Raw genomic sequence first — 17,013 nt, forward strand, 5'->3', positions numbered from 1 at the left:
GGCAGCTGTCACTGTGGCTGTGTTACATATGAAGAGAATGAGGAGATGCAAGTTGAAAAAAGGTTTCTACCATCATTGTGGCAGGATGAATTTCAGTTATCCAGGAAGTGTTTAGGAAGTGGCAATGGCATTCTCAGTTTGGTCAATGACCAGTGTTTTGGTTTTAGAATGCTATCAGTTAGATTGGTATCTTGGGAGAGTCACAGGCTGCCTGAGAGGCTTCTGAGGATGTCTGGCAGAGAAGGAACTGCAGCTATCTGGAGAAGATAGATAGGGAAGAGCTTGTTGGTAGAATTAGAAAAACAGATGAGAAATTTCTGACAACTGCCAGAGAGAAGTGTTTTATATAAATCTCCCAGAATACCTCTACTAAGTCTATATTATTCATCTAAGTTCTTTAAGTTACAGTTATGAGTTTCTGGAAGAGGCAGGTAGGGAATAAATGTATGGAGGATAAAACCATGCATTGAGTTTGACCTCAGTGAGGCTAGAATGATGCTAGAAAAATTAGTGATGTCTGAGTTACCTGTGCATGCTGTCTCTCCCTGCAGCACCTCATATACCCTGAGAACCATTTCTCTATGAAGGCAGGCAATGCCTCAACTAATCTGTAAGTTAAGCTTAGCCTCTTCATATGATACTCCTCCTTCAGGGTGACTCCTCTCCTAAGAATGAAGTTAACCAGGATGACCAATTCCATAAAAAAAAAATACCCAGTATTAGATGTTTAGTGCTTGGTGTCCATAGCTTTTTTGTTTGTTTTTGTTTGTCAAGTCTAAAAAATTGCTCTTCAAAATGTCACATACTAGCTTAGCCATGTGCCCTGAAGACCACAGTAGTAACTCTCTTAGATTTTAATAAAAAAAAAGAGAACCCAAGAACTAGTAATTCTCTAGAATACTGTAAAAATCACCAATCAACAGACTCAGGGCAACAAACAGACAATTCTCTTTTTGTTTTTATAATTTTGGGAGCAGAAGAGGTCAAAGGAGCCATAAATTTGAAAACAAAAAAATTACATTAGCAACCATCAGTGCCAAAAATAAAGTATTTTTCAGCATTCCAATATTTAAAACTCAAATCATCCTTTTAAGCTTGCTACTACATACCATGCAAGAATAAGAGAAGCAACCAAAGCTGTGTCTATGAGCCTCTGGGAAATTTTCATAAATAAAAGCAGATGATGTTGACATAAACTTTCCTCCCACTAAGGGAGAATGCGATGTGACCTAGCTGTTCATCAAGTATTAGAATGTTTGGACTGAAATGCATTAGAATTTTGGAATTTACTTCTCTCCTATTTCTTTTGTATATGTCAAAGGACATAAGAGGATAAAATCAAGCCCTTTTAGCTAGCAGTTTTTTTTTTAAATAAAAATGTTTAAAGAATAGCAGTAATGAAACAAAATATAAATTGGAAAACACGGATTTAATCAAGTTTGCATTCTGATCACATTTTGATAATCTCTCCTTTCTTCATTTCTACTGAAAAATTAGTCACCAAATTATTGACAAGCCATAGAGACAGAACTCTGAGATGGAAATGAAATAGGGATTATTTAGTTTTAATATTAGATAAGATTAGAAAAATGGTATACATAGTAAAACATGCAAACTTTCCCAACAATCTATGCTAGGATTTAACAATCATTACTACTGAAGAGGGTTCTCTTTATGCTGTACTTTAAATTCAATTCTGGTCTCTGTGGATGTAAAGATGAACAAACAGAGAGATCATTACCCCTGGCATGAGATCCTTTCAAATAGCTGATGGTAATTAGTGGTTCTCAAAAATCGTTGTCTCAAGACCCTTTTATACTCTTAGATATTATTGGGGACTTTAATGAGGTTTTGTTTATATGAACTATATCTATTTGTACTTAGCATTTTAGAAATGAAACTGAAAATTTTAAATATACGTATTTATTTTATAATAACAAACTCATGACATTTTAACATAAATGAACATATTTTATGAGAAAATAATTATATTTCCCAAAACAAGAGATATTTAGTGAGAAGAGTGGTGTTTCACATTTTTGCAAATTTCTAGAATGTCTAGCTTAATAGAAGACAGCTGAATGCTCATATTTGCTTCTGCATTATGTAGCCTCCAAAAACTCCACTATACTCATATTCATGAGACAATGAATATGAAAAAGAGAAAAAATATCTTAGTATAATTAGGAAAATAATTTTGATTTCCTGGATTCCCTGAAAAAAATTATGAGGAACTCCCAGGGATTCCTGACTACACTTTAAGAAACTTCAATCTAAATTTAAAAATCCAATTTCTTTAATATTTTACCAGAAACATCCTCTATGCAACATTTTAATAGCATCCCTCATAATTTTTTGAACCCACTGTATGTTGCTTATTTCTAAAAATGAAAAATCCAAAATTTTGATGGGTATTTGTGTTTATGGAATTCCTTTTCTTTGATGGTCTGAATGGAATACAATTTATTAATGAAGAGTGGTTGCCAGGGATTTGGGAGCAAAGGAAATGAGAAGCTGTTGTTCAATAGGTATGAAGTTTCAATTGCACAAGATGAGTAAGTTCTAGATATCTGCTATGCAACAAAGTGCCTACAGTTAACAATACTGTATTGTACGTTTAAACACTTGTTAGGAAGATAGATTCCATGTGTTCCTACAATCAATCAATTAATCACCACCTACTTTACTCAATCAGAATTGCAAAAAAAGGGGGGGTATCACGAAAAAGTTATTCTTCTGCCTAACGTGAGGTCTCTTCTTTACCTCTAGATTTCCATAAGGTACAATTTTCACAACCTTCCTATTGTCTCAACCCTAGCAGAGGTGGAAAAGGAGGTTCCAGATGCCTCCTCCTTCTTTCTTTCTGGAACCAATCTGCATATAGAAAAGATTATCCTCTAGTTTTGTTCTTGAAGATCCAGACTTTGCATCTGCAACAAATTGCTTGCTTGGGATGGGTAGGACAATAGGTTGGCCTGATCCTGGGGTTTATGGCTGCTCTGTATATTGTTGATGAACATTGAAATATATCCTCCAATAAGGTCTGTCAGTGTTTAATGCCCACATTCTAGCTATGTTGCTTCATAACTTGGACAGAGATATGGGATATTATTTACTGGGTCTGTTGAACCCCAACATCTATGTTTGAGAGAGCTAATAGGTAGTCAATTTTAGAATCTTCCATATGGTGGCTGCCTGCGTCCCTAACTCCTCCTTACCCTCCAAGCCATTTATGGAACCCAGGCTAACATGAAGACTAAATTTAATTCAGAACAGTAGCCTCAATTTCAGAAAACAAAAAGACTTTCTGTGCAACTCTGCTATCTATGGGTAGAGAAATCAACAGGTTACATTACTTCTTTTAATTTTTATTTTTAACATAAACTGCTGACTTTTAAAAAAGAGAAATACTGCTTCTCTAATACATTTTTTTCCGGATTTATTTATGATGGGAGTTTGACACTGATTATCAATTTCATTTGTAATTCAAAATTTAAGTATTTTAAATAAGTAAAATTAGTTTGTGTTATCTGAAATAAACCTAATTAAGAAGCAAATCCAGAAATGCTTTTTTTTATCACAGAAAACATGAAGACTCAAAATCATTTAACATGGAAAACTGTCAAAATGGCATTATCTTCTAGCTTTCTTGTTTTTTATTTGTATTGTTTAAAAGTGTTTGTTTTCTACATAAAGCCTTTCTTTTTCACCTCATGTTCCCTAAGAGTTTGAACCCGAGGTGAATTCATAATTTTGTGATTATGACATCAACTCGTTGCTATGGGGACGTCTGTGATTTAACAAACAGAATCATAACAATAGTTCTTTGTACTGTTTAGCATTTTTCATCTGAAGATTAAAAAGTATTTTGCAAACAGCATCTCAATAATCCTAGCAACCTCCCTTTTAGAGTGTTTGTGGGACTTTTTCTTTCTCATAGATTGGAAGAACTGAGACAGAAACAGAAGTGGGACATTTTACACAGATATGTACTGTCAGCATCTGAGCCTGGACCAGGATCCAAGTATATTCCCACTAAGACAAATAGCACATTATTGTTATTTTATTATAGAATCACAAAGGTGTAATCTTCATGTTACAAAGACAGGCAGATAACTTCCATGCTCGATATAAGTACCTCCCATTTATGATGAAGCCAGCCACAAAACGCTTTTGTCTTTTAACTACTTGTAAGCTTTAATGTTGTCTTTTTTTTTTTTAAGGACTTTATAGAAAGTATCGTTGGGAATCTAGAAAACTTTCTAATAGTGACAGACATTATCTCTAAGAAAAGTGAACTGAAATCAGGAAGGCCATTTCAAACATTAACAGAGTATTCTTGGACAATTTTCTACAGGAAACAATCCTAAACTAACAAAGAGAATGTTCAGCTGGATTAGCAAAGGCGAACTTTTCCTGCTTTGATTTTCATGGTCGTCTAATCCACACCAGATGTCAAATCCTGAAATTCAGAGTTCAGAATTTTGAACTATTGTCTCTAGTGAGATCATAAACACATTTTATGGGGCTGCTAAGTCACACACCAAAACAAAATTTTAACAAATCATCTTTTTAAAAGAAAAAACAAATCCAAGTGAACCAGACAGGAACATACTTAAGAAATGTACCTTTGAACCATTTAACTTGAGGCAGAGGAGTCCCAGAGGATTTACATTCCATAACTGTTGTATCCCCAAGAGCAACCAATAGCTCACTCTGAACTACAACCAACTTTGGGGCTTCTGAAAAATACAAACATGCAAATGGTTAATGTCTGGCTCAATGCTACATGCACCTTGTTTATGATTACACTAAATCAATCAGTTTAACAAAATCCGCCAGTATTTGTGTGCTTGTGGTTATTTCGTTGCTTACAAATAGAAAGAGACTCTTACAATGTGAGTGTACAAAGAAGTGCGTGATGAAAAGATCATTTATTAAGAGCAAATATATATAATAGGCAAAAATAATTCAGATAAAAGTCAAAAAATTTAGGAAATTAGCTAAAAGGTCTCTATGAAAAAAAAGATACATAAAGAGAGAAAAATCTTAGAAATTTGAACATATCTTATAGAAATAACAAGTAATACTAAAGGAATAGAAAGAAATGGATAGTAAAAAAAATATCAGATGAGCTATGATGGTAAGACTGATTTGTCTAGGTTAAGAATTGAGGATAATATAATTACAGGTGAATTAGTTATAATATTTTCTATGTAATTTTAAGGATATTCATTTAACTACAGAGAAAGTTGCAGTTGAAGGCTAAAAGTTATATCTATAAAAAGTAGAGTCTCCATTATCCTTTTCCCTTTGATGGTAAAGACAAACATTCTCTGTTTCTTTCCTCTCTTAATGCTTAATGCTTTCATTCACTCATACATTCTTCTCTGAACTGGGCATGTTAGGACTTTCTAACTTTAATTGAAGTAGTTTTAAACAAGGCTAAGAGTTAACTTCTCAAAGATCATGTTAATCCTCTGCTAGAAAACCTTTGGTAATTTTATTTCCCAATTCCCTAGTTTGGCTTTCAAAACCATAAACTAGTGCAGAGCTTTCTTTTTAAACTTACCCTCTATAACACTTCCTTTCTTATCACAAGGTATGAAGCTACACTGGTAGTCCAAAACAGCCCCTACTCTGTTCTATCTTCCTGCTTTTGCAAAAGCAGTTTCCTCTGCCTGAAATGCCCTTTGCCACAGCTCTTCAAATCCTACTCATTCCTCCAGACTGAGCTTAAATCCTGTCTCCTTTGAGAAATCTTTACAAATTCCCCCGTCAGAATTAATCTTCGTTTCTGCCAACCCTTACTGTAGTACTCGTCTGTCTGCTATCTTATATTTCTCTATGTATAGCCACTCCCATTATGCGAGCTCTCAAAAAGTAAGAATTTCATAACACATATTTTTTTATATTCCACAGTCTTTAGTACTTTAGATCCTCAAGGTGATTAATAAGGTAAATAAGCGAATCAATTATTTTGGCCTCTTTGTGAATGAATCAAAATTCATTTCTACAACTCAGAATCTGTTTCTACCCCTTTCTACATTCTCACTGCCTATTTCTTCTCTAATCTTCCAAACTTATTTGCCTTGTGCCTTCATCATTTCTGTCAATGAGACCACTTCTTTCCAGGCTTTCAGATTCAATATTTATGACACTTTTGCTACCTCCCTCATCTATACAAACCAACTACAATTCTCAATTTTTATTTTAGCTTTCTTCCTCTCCACTGCCAGTTTCATTACCTCACTATAAATGGCTGGGCGGATTGCTAGCCATTAATTATTCACAATTTACAAACTAACATTGAGTATGTAATATCCTTGTCCTTTATTTGTTAAAAAGAGACCAAATTAAAAGAAATATTCTATTCTGTATAATTAGATTATATGATTATATGATTATATTAAAATATATTAGATTACAATAATATATTAGAATATATAATATATATTATAATATATATTATAGAATAATTATCATGAAATGCATCTTCAATAAAAGTTTATATTTGGAAGGGAAAAACTAAAGATGAAAATTTATAAAGTATGTAGATAGGATAAATGACAGAAATATTATAAACATTTAATTACAATAGAAATATTATAAAGTTTTGAATATAAGTGAAAAATATAAAATGGAAGTTGAGGTAAACTAGAATGGATATAAAAATTATTAATATGTAAGCAAAATATTGAAAACAACAGAAAAACCACAGAAGGATAGAACTCTGTGGACCATCTAAGACTCTATAAGCATCCTGGACTTTTGTTGACTAATGAAGCAATCTACTCCCTGAACTTTTAACTTAGTTACAGTATTTCCTTTAATCAAATGTAAAATTAATAATAAATTTTAAGACTAACACTCATTCCTAATATTAATTAGGAATATTAATATAAAAATACTTTTAAATTGCTTGGTATGATACTTATCCTATTTTCATTGCCTTTTAAATTGATTATACTTGCCAATGTATCTGAGGGTAGAAGTCTGTTTGTCTGTTCCAGCTGAATTGCTTGCCAGGCAACCATAGATCCCTGCATCTTTGGGAATTGCATTTTTGATAAATAAGGTTCCTTCTGAGGTCATCCTATATCTATGAAAAAAAGAAAATACAATTGAAAATACCTTAATAATAGTATGAAGAAACTATAGCATCTTCCTTACAATTATCTTCAAATATTTTAGACATATTTTTGGTGCTGGTTGCAGAAATTATTGTCATCATTTTATTAACAGAAATGTAGTAGTGGTATAGTAGTAGCAGTAACAGTAATAATAACAATAAGAATAGATCTTTTGTATCCAGTTCTTGCTATATGCCAAAGGCTGCTCCAAATGTTTTACATAATGTTTTATATCCTCCTAACAACCCAATGAATTAGGTATTACTATTACCTCTGTTGTATGGAAGAGCAAAAGAATTATATAATTTGCCCAAAGGCAGTTAGTAAACGGAAGTGGAATTTGCAACCAAGCAATCACACTCTGTGTGAATTGCTATGCTAAATGGTTCCTCAATATGCAAACCTGAGATGCAACACCTCCTGTCATACAGCAAGTCAGTGGTGAGTCTAAGAGTAGAATCTGGCTCATACCTAAGTCCTCTTCCTCATGCAAAACAATGGAGAGCAATGGAAACTCAATAGCTGGGAAAACTTCTTTGTGTTCCACATGTTCATTACACTCTTTGAGCATGAGAGGATTAAATGTCTTTTAAAGTCATTCAGCAGATAAAATACATCTCAATGCAGTATGGCAAAAGTGAATAGGAATTGCAAAGAATGTCTGCACACATTTTAATTAGAGCTACTGTTCTGTCCTTTGCCTCTTCCTCTCTCTCCTTCTAAATCCCAGGACCATCTTTTTAATAGATTAGTGAAAACTACACATTACCCCATAGAAAGTTTATTATCTTCATTTCAATTATTCAAGGTAAATTGAGTGTTACGGTGTCATGTTTGTGATAAAAGTACTGTGAGGCTCTTAGTCCCAGCTATTAACTTCAAGGCTGAAGAACATCAAGCTGTCAATCCATCATTTCTTATTTTATGGACATTTCCTGGCCTATTTAGAAAATCTAAAGCTGTGGATTTTGGTCAAAATCCCTTAACTTTAGGGATTTAGTCACATCACTTTTGTCCAACTTTTGATTGGTTTTCATCAACACTTCACTCAGTAAAAACAAAGAACATGATACAAACCCAGTACCTGTGTGAACCCATGATAAACATATCATTAATAGTCCAGGTGATCTTTGGTTTGGGATAACCCGTTGCAGAACACCTGATGGAGACCTCAGATCCTCCCGTGAATGACTGATTCTTGGGCATCACAGTGACTTTGGGTGGTTCTGCAAATAGAAAGAAACATATGTAGTGAAACGGCAATTTATCTTGATGTTAGGAGCTTCCTGTGTTAGCAGATTTGTAGGCTTCTTACCGCACCATTATTTTTATTTTGTACTTCCAAAAGTTCGTTTATAAAAAGTAACAACTAAGTTGCAGTAGGGCTCAGGAGATTTCTTCCCCAAAGCTGATAGGAGTTGCAGATGTTGCTTTCTGGCTTCTTGTGGCCCAGGTTTCATGAGATTGGGAGTCCTGGTCCCTCCAGAGGCCCTCTTTTCCCTGAGAGCATGATACATGCAATGGCTGGGACCCTGGAGCCTGCCTCTACCCTGCAGGTTCAGGATAGAAGGCTTTCCTTCTGGCCATTTGCCCTGAGACCTTGCAGCTTAGGCCAGCTGTCAAACCATCTGAGCCCCAGGCCTATACTCCTACTTCTAGAACCTGGACGCATTGAGAGTGGATGAGGACCTGCCCTCAGAGCTCGGGAAGGGTCTGGCTAACTCTACTCTGGAGGACATCTGGGGACTGAATCTGACGCCAGTGATAGTAAAGGACTGAATGAAAGTCAGAGGAGCTACAGGAGCAAGACACAGTAGTATTTGGCAGCTGGGGCAAGGGAATGAGGAAAAGGGGTACCTCTGTCCATTCTCTAGCCAGGTTCTGCCTCCCAGCCATTCAGCCCCTTTGTCCTGCTCTGCCCCATGGCCTTGGTTACCAGACTGGCCTTGCAGTAACTCCATTCTCCTGGGGTTTCTTGGGCATGTGGAAAAAGGTGGTCCTCATAGTTGGGGACATCAGTTATAGTGAGGCCACTGGTGGGGATGGCATCCGGCATCTCCACTTTGAATATTCCTGAGATAAAGAACTTCCTTTTCCTTTTGGGGTCATAGAAAGAAAAGAAGGTGGGGTATACCACAGAAATGATGGGCACCCACACCTGAATTGCCAGGTAAAAGGCATCGTTCTTTGAGGTAACAGGTCCCCATTGTCCTGATATCCTCAGGGTAGATCCACATTTTGAGGTTCTCTCTGACCATGCACTGGCCCACGTCAGACATCACAGTCATGGATAGTTATAGAGTTGATAAAGACGTCCCCGAGACACATGATCAGGCCTACAGGCCCATGAAGAGAACCCCTGCTTGGCTATCTGCACGCAGCACTTGCAGAGGGCCTCCAAGAGGCCCATCAAGTTCAGGACACTCTGGTGGTTAGAAATGATGACACAAGGATGGTGCACTTCCAGCTGCTGGTGGCCCTCTGGCTCAGAGTGAAGGCCCTAAATGTACTTGAAGAGTTAGTCAAACCAACAGATGATATTCATGTTCTCCCCCATGTTAGTGTGATGGTGCAACAGGCCATAGTGGAGACCGTGAAACAGAGCACACAGTTCAAGGTGACCTTGCCTTAGAACCTGGCCATGCAGCTCAGCTGTATGAGCAGCAGCATGGTGGTCAGGCCTGACAAGAGCTCCATGGGCACAGCAGCACTGGGACCACATACCTGCAGTACTACCCTGGCAGACCCAACTGTGCTGGCCTCAAGCCTCCTCTCTCAACTCCAGCCCAGAAAGGCCTCTTTAGATGACCCTTATCAGGGATTTAGCCCAATCAGTGCAGGGAAGGACCTAAAGGAATTTTTACTTATTTAATTTTTTAGCATTTTATTTTTATTAATTTTTTAATTTAAATTCAATTAACATATAATGTACTATTAGTTTCAGAGGTAGAGTTCAGTCATTCATCAGTCTCACAACACCCAGTGCTCATTACATCATATACCCTCCTTAATGCCCATTGTCCAGTTACCCATCTCCCACCTCCCTCCCCTCCAGCAACCCTCAGTTTGTTTCCTATGATCAAGTCTCTTCTATGATCAAGTACCAGTTTGTCTCCTTATCTGATTTCGTCTTGTTTTACTTTTTCCTCTTTTCCTCTACAATCCTGTTTTGTTTCTTAAATTCCATATATGAGGGATATGATAATTGTCCTTTTACTGATTGACTTATTTTAATACCCTCTAGTTCCACCCACACCATTGCAAATGGCAAGATTTCATTTTTTGATGACTAATATTCCATTATATAAATATTATATATAATATATATTATATATATAATATATATACACATACATATTCCACATCTTCTTTATCCATTTATCTCTCAATGAACATCTGGGCTATTTCCACAGTTTGGCTATTTTGAACATTGCTACTATAAACACTGGGGTGCAGGTGCCCCTCTGGATCACTACATTTGTATCTTTGGGGTAAATACTTGGTAGTGTAATTGCTGGGTTATAGGGTAGGTCTATTTTCAACTTTTTGAGGACCCTCTATAATATTTTTCAAAGTGGCTGTACCACCTTGTATTCCCACTAGCAGTAGAATACGGTTCCCCTTTCTCTGCATCCTTTCCAGCATCTGTCATTTCCTGACTTGTTAATTTTAACCATTCTGATTGGTGTGAGGAGGTATCTCATTGTGGTTTTGATTTGTATTTCCCTGACACTGAGTGATGTTGAGTATTTTTTTCACGTATCTGTTGGTTATTTGTAATGTCTTTTTTGGAAAGATGTCTGTTCATGTCATCTGCCCATTTCTTGATTGGATTATTTGTTCTTTGGCTGTTGAGTTTGATAAATTGCTTATAGATTTTGGATACTTACCCTTTTCCTGATAAGACATTTTCAAATATCTTCTCCCCTTCTATCAGTTGTCTTTTGGTTTTGTCAACTATTTCCTTTGCTGTGCAAAAAGCTTTTTATTTTGATGAAGTCCCAATAGTTCATTTTTGCCTTTGTTTCCCTTGCCTTTGGAGACATGTCTAGCAAGAAGTTGCTGCAGCTGAGGTCACAGAGGTTGCTGCCTGTGCTCTCCTCCAGGGTTTTGATAGATTCCTGTCTCACATTTAGGTCTTTCATTCATTTTGAGTCTATTTTTGTGTATAGTGTTAAGATAATAGTCCAGTTTCATTCTTCTGCATGTAGCTACCCAATTTTCCCAACACAATTTGTTGAAGAGAACAATATTTGTTGAAAAGAATGTCTTTTTTCCCATTGGATATTCTTTCCTGCTTTGTCAAAGATTAGTTGACCATAGAGTTGAGGGTCTGTTTATGGGTTCACTATTCTTCTACTTTCCATTGTCTATGTGTCTGTTTTTGCACCAGTACCTTACTATCTTGATGTTTACAGCTTAGTAGTAGTAGAACTTGAAGTCCAGAATTGCGATGCCACCAGCTTTGGTTTTCTTTGGAACCAAAGGAATTTTAAAGCAAAGAAAGAAAATCCTTTTTAAGAGTAAAATGAATTTGATCCCAATGTTATGTTTCTATGCTTCACTGATTACCAGTGGTCCCTTCTTACTTTGCTCCCAACAGCTGACCATTGGGTTCTGCCTACTAAGCTGGAATTTCAGTATAAATCTGTTTTCCATAAAAGTCTCTAGATAGGGCCTTTTGTGATTTTCTGTATAGTGAACACAGGCTTGGAGCCACAACTGGTTCTGACTGCTGATTCCTTTGTTTGAAGTTCACGTCTTTATTAGATTATAAATGTGTTGAGGTAAAGACAAAGTCTTTCATATTATTCCATATTCCACTACATTCTGCAGTACTTAACACCCCTTGCATGTTATACAGTGACTTGTAAATAATGGGTACTTAAAAGTGTTGATAAAATACAGAATACAGGCCATTCCTAAACTGTAAATTGGCTCTAAGAATTTTTATGCCTGCCACCACTCAAGGCCCTGCTATATTGTTCATTTCTCTCAGCCCAAGAATTCACGGGATACAACAGGAAATACCAATTAGTCAAAGTCCTATTACATTCACTCCACTTCTATAGCAGAAAGTAGACTTTTGAAAATGAAATATTAAATCAGGAAGTTATTGTCAAAAGGATACGAAAACTCCCTGGGATAACTGTAATGTTGATATATCTGGTCTTATCAATTCCACATTTTACATCTAGATTACTACAGAGTAAGGATAATCTTCAAAGAAAGTACTATCAAAGAAATAACTTTCTTAGTGTAAATATTCCCCACTCAATAAGATAAATGAAAATAAATTTACTTTCACAATGTTTGAAATAGATGTTGTAAGTAAGACATTACTATTACTAATCTACTATTGTAAGATTCAATAACATGTAATTTTTGCACAATTATTATATTCCAGACTCAGTGCTAACCTGTAGGAACACAATGATGAACCAAGCGGACATAGTTTCAACTTTCCATTTAACTGGATTTTTAATAGAAATTAAATCCAGAAATTCATTTAGTTAGATCTATATATATTTATGATATATCTTTACAATGTTAGCCTGCAAATTGTGGTTTAATTTCACTAAGAAAAATTAGTCTGAGGAATCCTGATAATTTGAAGGAGATACAAGTGGTACTGCTGGACCAGGCAGCTACACAACTGAACAAAACTAATTAGTGCCTAATTGCTAACAGCTTACGATCACTACCCCCCCTTTTTTTTCCTGTTTACATTGTGTTTTTCAAATTATGATTGTCTTTGAAGTTAATGTTTAAAGGGCTTTTCCTGCCTGTAGACTTGGTTGATAGTCTCATTATTGCATGGATTCTTCTTGATGAAATAGGGCTACAGAAATGCAGGAGGTCAAGGGCAGAGTGGCCATGGCCAATAAGTTCAAATTGTGATTACATCTGGAGTCCATCAATTCTGAAATGCCAGAGGAGTACACATGCTGTGGGAGTGGTGCAGATAATCTTCAAGGGATGAGGAAAAAAGGAACACTTTTTCTCTTTGGAATTTATTGATTACCCACATTTATTTAGTCCCACTTTCTGAAAATAAAATGTTTCTTATATCTAGTTCATTTTGACCTAGGATTGCTGCAAAGATTCAGCAGTTCTTGGGATTTTTGCCTAACATGGTGCCTTTCAATGAAATCTGACAGAATTAGCCTGGCATGTCTCCCAGCAAGAATTCCTCTGGTAGGCTCTGTAGTTTAGGTATCAATGTGAAAATAAATGTCAGTTACTCAAACCAGGATGCAGGGAGCTAAGAGGTCATTTCTCAAATAAAGCCTGGATATAGGGTGTTGCTCAGGGTCATGAAATCAGTCTGTGTGCATACACACAAATGGAATGACATCATCTCACAGAAGGTGAGAAATCTGTTGTTGTTCTAGAAAGAATAGTTCCACTGACAATAAGAAAATCAAAAGGGACATGAACAAATATGGAAGCAAAATTAGATTTCTGCCAAATAACACTTGAATAAAGATGGTCAGAATGATTCAGGCTTCAGTTGATTAGGTTAAATAAGGATGTAATAGACTTCACTATACATAATTATCTCAATAGTTAGAATTTTTAATTTTCTAGAAAATAAAGCTCCTTTTGTTTTGATCAAGTGGTTTTAACAGAGCAAGAACCAGTTTAAAAACCTTAGTTCAACTCCATCACAGTCTAAAGTCAAATTTTAGGTTTTAGGGAGAAGTAATCCATTCTTAGTTGCTTTTCAAACTCATTTCACCACCACAACCATTACCATTATTATCACCATCATCACCATTATTACCACCACCACCATCATCAACCATCAACATTAATATCATAAATAACAACTTGCTTTTCATTAGCCTTAGCAGGGGAAATATGGTACTCCATTAGTATTAAGACATTAATTCATTCTTTATATTTTAATCATAATAAAAGCAATATATGTGAGTTTTTATAATTTCTCAACAATGGCTTAAAGAGTTACACATAGATTATGATACTAAAAATTAAAAAAAATAAACACTACTTTAAGACTTAGGTGTTTTAACACATTATGAATGGTCAGGCTAGCAAAATGAATTCTAAATGGCCATGAAAATAGCCATGGGCAGCCTGGGTGGTTCAGTGGTTTAGCACCACCTTCGGCCCAGGGTGTGATCCTGGAGACCTGGGATCGAGTCCCATGTTGGGCTCCCTGCATGGAGCCTGCTTCTCCCTCTGCCTGTGTCTCTGCCTCTCTATCTTTCTCTTTCTCTCTCTCTCTCTTTCTCTCTCTCTCTCTCTCTCTCTCTCTCATGAATAAATAAATAAAATCTTAAAAGAAAAAGAAAACAGCCATTACTCTGATTCCAAAGACTGAAGAAGATAAAATCAAGCCTAACTCTTGCAAATCTCCAATGTCATCTTCACACTCAAAAGGCATATTTCTTGTTAATGGTCAGCTGGGTCTGACTTGTTGCTATTATAATGCCTCTGGTGGGACATTCTCAAAAAGACCAAAGGGACCTTCTCTTCAAAATGATTTAATTATCATCAATAAATTATATCAGATAATGGTAATGCTTTGAATTACCTAAGCAACACTTTAAAATATTTTTCACTACTGGTATATTTAGAGTACTTGGGCAAGTTTCTTTGTGTTTTCATTCTCTCACATAAATCAACAATCGTCTCATCTCTACTCAACAACATTCAAACAAAACATTTATTGAGTATATCTACAATTTTCAGGTACTTTATAGCCACAGAGAACTCACAGAATATACAAAACAAATTACATACAAACTAGGGATTCAATCTCTTTCTGGGGGGATCCCTGGGTGGTTCAGCGGTTTAGCGCCTGCCTTTGGCCCAGGGCACGATCCTGGAGTCCCGCGATTGAGTCTCACGTCGGGCCCATGGCACAGAGCCTGCTACTCCCCCATCCTGTGTCTCTGCACCCCCCCCCTTTGTCTATCATAAATAAATAAATCTCTTTAAAAAATCTCTTTCTGGTGGTTAGTTCTTGAAATAAGAATGTGACCAAAAGGGATCCCTGGGTGGCGCAGCGGTTTGGCGCCTGCCTTTGGCCCAGGGCGCGATCCTGGAGACCTGGGATCGAATCCCATATCGGGCTCCCGGTGCATGGAGCCTGCTTCTCCCTCTGCCTGTGTCTCTGCCTCTCTCTCTCTCTCTCTCTCTCTCTCTCTCTGTATGACTATCATAAAAAAAATTAAAAAGAATGTGACCAAAATTACTGAGCACTTGTTATATGCTAGATGTCTAACTCTAGACCTATCACTTATTTCCCACAACTCTATGAAGTGCCACTGCCATTTTATAGAGCAAGCACCTAATAAATAATCCATGGTGTCCAGTTTATATCTTAATAGGGACAATAACTCACAGGGTTATTGTAGATTAGCTAAATTAACATACATAAAACACTTGGAACGATTCCTGGTGCAGAGTAGGCACTATGTGATTTTTGCTATTATCAGTTTTCCATTAAATAGTAAACTATGACAAAGGATGATAAAATAAGTACTATAGTATTTAAAATAAGTGTGTATATATGTGTTAGCTAGGCACTTACAAATGAAACTTGATCACAATTCTCATACTTGCATATTTAGATTACACATCCTCTAATAAATAATACTAAATATATCTTATTTGATTCTTCTGAAATTTGAGATGTTTCTAGATACCCAAAATTTATTGAAAATTTCAATAAAAATAGATAAATTTAGCTTTTCCATATTTGATTTAAAAAAAACATGCTAATACCTATGTCACCTGGCACTCGTTAAAAAGTAGTTGTGATGATGTAATGAGCATATGGTTATGATAATATCAATTTCATACTTAGTGAAGTAATTCTGGTCATTAGAGACTTAACTTCATCAATCATCTTGAGAAATATTTCCTTTTTTACTGCAATACTCTCCCTGGTGATGTGAACTAATTAGTGACAGACATCCACCCTTTCCTGACACCACAGAAAACAAATGAATAGTTCTAATGTTCATACAGACATAACATGGCAAAGGAAAGGAAACCTTGTCAGGCCCTTTGATTTCCATGTGACAGCATGCGATTGCAGAAGAAATGTCAGCTATCCATGGAATATGCTAAAAAATTTAACCAGGACTTTCATAATCATCTTTAGCTTTAAAAGTCCTCATAAAAAATAATAAAAAAATAAAGGTCCTCCTCATAAAGGAGCAGCTAATGAAATCAGTAGATTTGTTTCTTGTCCCCAAATAAACAAGAAGATAGTATGCTTTAAACAAAACTCATACTGGGTTATGAATACCACCCCACTTATCCTAACTTCTACCTCTAAGGCTGGCCAGTACAAGCATGTAGAAATTTAGCAGCCATTGTCACTTTAAATTGATATATTGCTTTAGCCTATTTCAGAAAATTTTGCCAAACTTTCACCTATGATATAATTTTTAATTAGGAACAACTAAACAGTATTTAAAAATGCCTATAAATTTTTCCTAAGATAATTATCAGACTTTGTTACGAAATATGGTTTTACATGTAAGAAGTAATATGCTGGCATGTGCTGCAACTGAAAAAGAAAGTACCTATATAAATGAAATCCAAAATTGTTGGGGCACTGAGATGGCTGAGTTGGTTAAATGCCCAACCATTAATTTCAGCTCACGTCATGATCTCAGGGTCCTGGGATCAAGTCCCAGGTCCAGTCTGGAGTGTGGAACCTATGTAGGATTTTCTCTCTCCTCTTTCTGCCCATCCTCCTGCCCTGCTCACATGTGCATGTGCTCTTTTGCTCTCTCATTAAAAAATTAAATAAAATAAAATTGCTGATGTGACTCAAGCCACTGAAATTAATATGGAAACATGAAGGATAAGGTTAATGACCCAAATCTTCTCTATA

The 17,013-nt window shown here is 36.0% G+C and overlaps 1 protein-coding gene and 1 pseudogene across 1 annotated transcript in view; both read right to left on the minus strand.

The window, feature by feature from the left end:
* HMCN1 (hemicentin 1) overlaps positions 1-17,013 on the minus strand; it is a 465,430-nt gene that overhangs the window by 235,133 nt on the left and 213,284 nt on the right. The window contains exons 12-14 of the mRNA XM_041767864.1: positions 8,218-8,359; positions 6,975-7,102; positions 4,629-4,742 (exon numbers count right to left, since the gene is read on the minus strand). Coding sequence (XP_041623798.1) covers positions 4,629-4,742; positions 6,975-7,102; positions 8,218-8,359 — 384 coding nt within the window. The remainder of the gene's footprint in view (positions 1-4,628; positions 4,743-6,974; positions 7,103-8,217; positions 8,360-17,013) is intronic.
* Positions 9,004-9,830, minus strand: LOC121472929 (annotated as a pseudogene).

The sequence above is a fragment of the Vulpes lagopus genome, chromosome 1, assembly GCF_018345385.1.
Source record: "Vulpes lagopus strain Blue_001 chromosome 1, ASM1834538v1, whole genome shotgun sequence".
NCBI classification, from domain to species: Eukaryota; Metazoa; Chordata; class Mammalia; order Carnivora; family Canidae; genus Vulpes; species Vulpes lagopus.